The following is a 6300-nucleotide window of genomic DNA, read 5'->3' as shown; positions in this document are numbered from 1 at the left end:
GCCTCTGCCTCACAGAGTCCCAGCAACCGCTGCAAACCTCAGAGAGAAAGCTGCCTTCGAGTTCCGACCAAAGCCAGACAGTCCTGGTTTTCCCGTTTGAGTCTGGGTCCCTAGAGACTCGCCCAGCTCTGGAGCTCAGAATCTGAGACTCCCTCCCGATTGAAAACACCAACCGCGCCCACCACCACCAGCCCGCTCCGCTCGCACTCCGCACCTGAATATTTCACTTCAGCACTGCGCCTCCTCTGAGTCTGGGTATGATATTCTCTTTCCTCCTAGTTGTAGAAGTTCCACTCAGCCAGCCTTCCTGTGGTTCTGGATGATGTCCGTTCCGTCTTTTAGGTGTATTTTGATTTGGTTGTTCAAGGCAGCAATCTCCGGCGTTAACCTATGCCACCATCTTGGTTCTCTTTTCAACATTTTAGGTTTCTAGGCCTTGTGATTTGTGTCGCAACTACACACTCTGCTGCAGTTGTCATGGGAAGCAGCCAGGGACAATATGTGAAAGAATGTGTGTGACTATATTCCAATAAAACTTTATTTATGGACACTGAAATGTTATTTTCATGTAATTTTTACCCATCACAAAAGAGTATTCTTTTGATTCCCCTCCCCACCCCACCCCCACCCCTACACATAACTTAAAACCATAAAAAACCATTCTTAGCTTGCAGGAATACAAAAACAGGCAGTGGGCCAACTGTGGCCAGCCTGCCATAGTTTGCTGACTCCCAGTCTATTTAACCTCTGCAGGTGATGCCCAGTGACGTCCGGACACTTGTGAATGGATTCGCCAAGAACCCTCTGCAAGCGCGAAGAGAAGGACTGTATTTCATGGACAAGGACTACAAATGTGTCCGGGCAGATGAGTATTCTCTTTATGCTAAGAATGTGAGTATTGAAGGGTAGAAAACAGCTGAGCAAAAACCTTAAGAAAAGAATTTGACTTCAAATTTCTGTGTCTCCTCTGATCCTGTCTGTACGGCAGACTTAGCTCATTATGGCAATGGCGGTGTTTGCAATGTTTGAGCCAGCAGTCCAGTGCCCCGAGAACTTATGCAAAAGAAAGTACCAACAGGGAGCCTGGTTTTGAGAAACGTTTGTTCCCAAATCTATCAACTAAACCTTGCCTGACTTGTCTCTCTCCACTATAGTCCATTCTTTGTGTTGTACAACCTCCTTAAAAAAAAAAAGTGACATAACCCTGTGCTTAAAACCTCTCTTGACTTTCTGTTGCCTATAAAGTTAAGCTTAATAAGTGGTATAAATTGTGTTTGAGATTAGATTTTAATGGAAATTGAAATTTCTAAACGTTTTTGGAGTTGCTTGAACTAAGAAGATGAATTCACATGAACTGGAAGCCGTATATTATGGATTAGACACACTTCATCCACATTATGAGCTAGGTAGCCTCATTTTACAGATGGGAAAGCTGAGGCTAAGCAAGGTTAGATGACTCTTTCATGGTCATGCAGCAGAAAATGGACGTGCTGGGATTCAAGCCAGAGCTGTCCAGCTCCAAAGTGTCACCTTTCTCATTGGGATAGGGATATATTACAATCAATTGGGGGACTTTTTCAAAATACCCATGCTGTTATTACAACAGTCTTAAACTCTTGGAGTAACTTAGTGAAGCAGAGTAGAGAGTCCAAAAATAAATGTATGAATGATATATGGAAGTCAGGAAATGGTGAAAAATATGGCTGGAGTGTAACTGCTAGTCCTGTGATTAGAAACAAAAGTAGGACATTCAATTTTATCCTCACCCAGGAAAACACTGGTGTGATTGTCGTGAAGACCGGTCTGTATCTTCTGGTGGCGACTTACACTGAGGGCATGTATCCCAGTGTCTGTGTGGAAGCCACAGAGAAGCTGGGTAAGTGTGTCTCCCAGTGCCTGTCTTTGCTCCCTATGGTAGTCGAGTCTTCTGACTGCAAGTGACAGAGGCCAAGTCAGCTGGCACAGAAAGTAGGAATTGATTGGAAGGAGACAGGATACTTCTAGAACCACTGGAAGGAGGAGTCCAGGAACAGGGAACAGATTCCAGGGATGGGAACGCTACTAGAACTTTCATCTGGTCTCTCCTGAGAGGGTCAGGTTTATTCTGTCCCTCCGTCCCTGGCTTGATCTGCCTCCTTTCCTGGATTGTATCATGGTCAAGCCTCATTTTCTTCATTTCTTTTAAGACCCTGATTTGACCAGTCTTGGATCAGATGGTTTTCCCTTAAATCATTCAGGAGGAGAGAGGCATGGGTTAAAAAAAAAAGATATAGCTGCTGGGGGCCCATCCTATAAAGGGAGCTTTTACCGAAAAGGAAATTACCGTGAGTCTGGCAGGCAGCTTGTTGGTAGCTACTGTAATCTCCTTCCATGTCAATACATTTTTGAATACAGATCTAATGTAGAACTGGGAAATTATATCTATGAGAGTTGAGCGTAATAAATTATATAAATTGTGTTTAGATTTTAACATAAATTGAAATGTCTAGCAATTTTTGGAGTTGCTTGAGCATTCTTTTGAAATAGTAGAAGCCTCTACTTCTACTGGTAAGGAAAGCAGCAATCCCTTCATTCTTTCGACAAATACTCAGTGGTCTCTATGTGCATTGCACCATCCTGATAAACTAGGAAAGCACAGCTCGTCACGATATAGTCTCTGCCTTCCGTGCCTCTGTACATGCTGCCCTACCTTCCCGAAATGCCCTTCTTTTCTGTTTCTGACCCTTCACATCCAGCTGGCAAATTCCTAACAATCATTATTGAAGACCCATGTGAGATCTTAGGCATCTCTCCACTGTGCTATGTAGCTTATGCAGACCTTTACTATTACTGCCATTGTTTCTTTGTTTACCTAGACTGGGTGCCCCTAGAAGGCAAGAATTGTGTTGTAATCATTCTCCTCTCTCCAGTACCTGAGATGGTGTCAAATGTTGAGTAGTCGATTAATACATGTTTGATGAACAAATAAATGAATGATCCCCACCTAACAGAATCAGGGAAGGCTCCAGAGCAGCGGTTGCCAACCTTTCAAACTTCACGGACCACCGGTTGGCGACCGCTGCTCCAGAGAGCTGAGTCTTAAAGAATTAATTGAGGAATTAGGTGACATCACAGAAACTGTATATCCTCCCCACCCTTTTTTTAGATGCTCACATTTTTAATACTCCTATTGTGTATGCATACCACACAAAAATGGCACTGAGAAATCATCACAAATAATATATGGAACAAATTTGCTAGACCTTTGAGGCTTTAGAAGGCCTATGATAATAATGTTGCATCACTAACAAAGCACATCACTGAAGTGAACATGCTTCAAGGATAGGCCATTAAAACTACTGGAAGAATCAAACTGTAATGGACTGACACAATTAAAACACTGACCTCAATTTAAAGATGGTATATTTTGTAGGATGAAGCTCTTTTAAAAAATTTTTATTAGAAATTATATATTCTTGCCTAGACACACACACACACACACACACACACACACACACACACACATTCAAAGAATGTGTACTAGTTAGAAGGAGGCAGCTGACATCATGCCCCTAAGACCACTGCTCTGGGAAGGGATGGGCTGGGAAGTAGTTGGATGCTTGTGAAGGATGGATAAAGCTGATACCCACTCTAGAGCCAGTTACATGTCTCATTACTTCTATTTCCTTCACTTGTTTTTTAAATTATATTTTCTCTATACAAAATTATACATGATCTTTATAGAAAATTTGGGGAGTAAAGAATTATGACTATTTAAAATTTTTTTATTGTTGAAGATTCTAGAAATATAATTGATGTTTTTATAGCTCTATCTCCCCAGCTAGACAATGGAAGTCCTTGAGGAACTGGGTCCTATCAGTCATTCTTGTATCTCTAGTACCTAGCACAGTGCCTAGCATCTCACTAATGTTTATGGAATAAATAAATGAATGAATGAGTGAATCATTGTGATAATTTGCTGCTCACAGATAATAACCATGTTCTGCTTCTTTCAGGGGAATATCTAAGAAGAAAAGGAAATTGAGTCATCAGAAGACTGGAAGACAGCTTTTATTATTTTAGGAGAAAACTATAGACCCTAAAGAAAAATGCCTTATTTTGTTGGTGAAAAATATTAGGCAGAAGATACTAAAAAGGAAGAATGATTAATGGAGCCATGTTTCTTATTTCAAAAGATCATTTTTAATTGGAATTATTTGATCAACTTGTGTTTTTTAAATGTTGTTCATTGGCATGGGTGTAAGAACACTAATAGTTTCATAGAGCATATCTGTTGGGAGCAATTATACTATTGTCTATTATTAACGAGAGACCCGATGCACGAAATTCATGCAAGAGTAGGCCTTCCTTCCCCCGGCTGCCAGCACCAGCTTCCCTCTGGCACCTGGGACCTGGGCTTCCTTCACAGCCCCAACTTTGTCCAGAAGGTCGTCCGGAAGGACGTCTGGTCTAATTAGCATATTACTCTTTTATTATTATAGATTGCGGTAAAATAGACATAATGTAAAATTTATCATCCTAACCACTTTAAGGATCCAGTTTGGTGGCATTAATTTAAGTACATTTACCTTGTGCAAACATCACCAACCATTCATCTCCAGAACTCTTTTCATCTATAAAACTGAAACTCTATACCCAGGAAACACTAGCTCCCCATTCCCCTCTCCCCTCAGCCCCTGGCAATCATTTTTCTACATTCTGCCTCTGGATTTGACTACTCGAGGTACCTCATATAAATGGAATCATACCATATTTGTCCTTTTATTTCTGGTTATTCACATAGTATGTATTCATGGTTTTTCATGAATGTATTTATGGTTTATCCATGTTGTACTATGGTTTATCCATGTTTTCATGGTTTATTCATGTTGTGTTGTATTCATGGTATGCCCATGCTGTACTATGTGTCAAAATTTTCTTTTTAAGGCTGCATAATATTTCATTATACACATATGCCACATTTTGGTTATCCATTCATCTGTCAATGGACACTTGGATTGTTTCCACCAAAAGACTAGTGTGAATAGGCTGCTATGAATATGGGTATACAATTATCTGAGTCCCTTCTCTCTTTTTTAAAATATGTTTTATTGATTTTTTTACAGAGAGGAAGGGAGAGGGATAGAGTGTTAGAAACATCGATAAGAGAGAAACATTGATCAGCTGCCTCTTGCACACCCCCTACTGGGGATATGCCTGCAACCAAGGTACATGCCCTTGACTGGAATCGAACACGGGACCCTTCAGTCCACAGGCCAACGCTCTATCCACTGAGCCAAACCGGTTAGGGCTGAGTCCCTTCTCTTAATTGTTTTGGGTGTATGTCCAGAAGTGGAATAGCTAGGTTATATGGTCGGTTCCCTCCTTCCTTCCTTCCTTCCTTCCTTCCTTCCTTCCTTCCTTCCTTCCTTCCTTCCTTTTCTGCCATACTGTTTTCCATAGCAGCTGTGCCATTTTGCATTCCCACCAGCAGTGCAGAGAGATTCCAGTTTCTCCACATTCTTGCTAACACATATTTTCTGGTTTTTGATAACCACCATCTGAATGGATATGATGAAGCGGTATCTCATTATGGTTTTGATTTGCATTTCTCTAATGATTAGTGATGTTGAGCATCTTTTCATGTGCTTATTGGCCATTTGAGTATCTTCTTTAGAGAAATGTCCATTCAAGTCATTTGCCCATTTTTAAATTGGAGTGTTTAGGGGTTTTGTTGTTGTTCAGTTGTAGGAGTTCTTTACATATTCTGGATATCAACCCCTTAAAATATGTATTATTTGAAAATATTCTCCCATTCTATAGGTTGCCTTTTTACTGTTTTGACAGTGTCCTTTAATGTGCAAAGTTTTATTTTGATATAGTCCAATTTATCAATTCTTTCTTTTCTTGCCCTGTGCTTTTGGTGTCATATGCAAGAAATCATTGCCAAATTTATTCTTATGAAGCTTTTCCTGTTTTCTTCAAAGAGTTTTATAATTTTAGTTCATACATTTAGGTCTTTGACCCGTTTTGAGTTAATTTTTGAGCATTGTGTAAGGTGAGGCTTCACCTTCATTTTTTTTTTCATGTCAAAGTTTTACAGAAAGTTCCTTTAAAGTTATTAAAAAGTGATCTCTCTATCCATTCTGCCCAACCTTCCATACCTCATCATTTTATCCCATCACCTACCACAATGTTTGTCACACAATGACCATTCAATTATTATCTGTGAAAAAAATAGATGAACATTTAAAGAAGGGAGGAAGGAAAAAGGGAGGAAAGAAGGGAGAGTAAGGAACGGAATGGAAATAGTGTAAGTGT

The 6300-nt window shown here is 40.2% G+C and overlaps 1 protein-coding gene across 1 annotated transcript in view; it reads left to right on the top strand.

Moving 5' to 3' along the window:
* PFN4 (profilin family member 4) overlaps positions 1 to 4024 on the top strand; it is a 5394-nt gene extending 1370 nt beyond the window's left edge. The window contains exons 2-4 of the mRNA XM_006755911.1: positions 754 to 891; positions 1771 to 1876; positions 3996 to 4024. Coding sequence (XP_006755974.1) covers positions 754 to 891; positions 1771 to 1876; positions 3996 to 4024 — 273 coding nt within the window. The remainder of the gene's footprint in view (positions 1 to 753; positions 892 to 1770; positions 1877 to 3995) is intronic.
* The last annotated feature ends 2276 nt before the right edge of the window (positions 4025 to 6300 follow it).

The sequence above is a fragment of the Myotis davidii genome, unplaced genomic scaffold (genome assembly GCF_000327345.1).
Source record: "Myotis davidii unplaced genomic scaffold, ASM32734v1 scaffold151, whole genome shotgun sequence".
Lineage (NCBI taxonomy): Eukaryota > Metazoa > Chordata > Mammalia > Chiroptera > Vespertilionidae > Myotis > Myotis davidii.
This window is presented reverse-complemented; position numbering and strand designations above follow the sequence as displayed.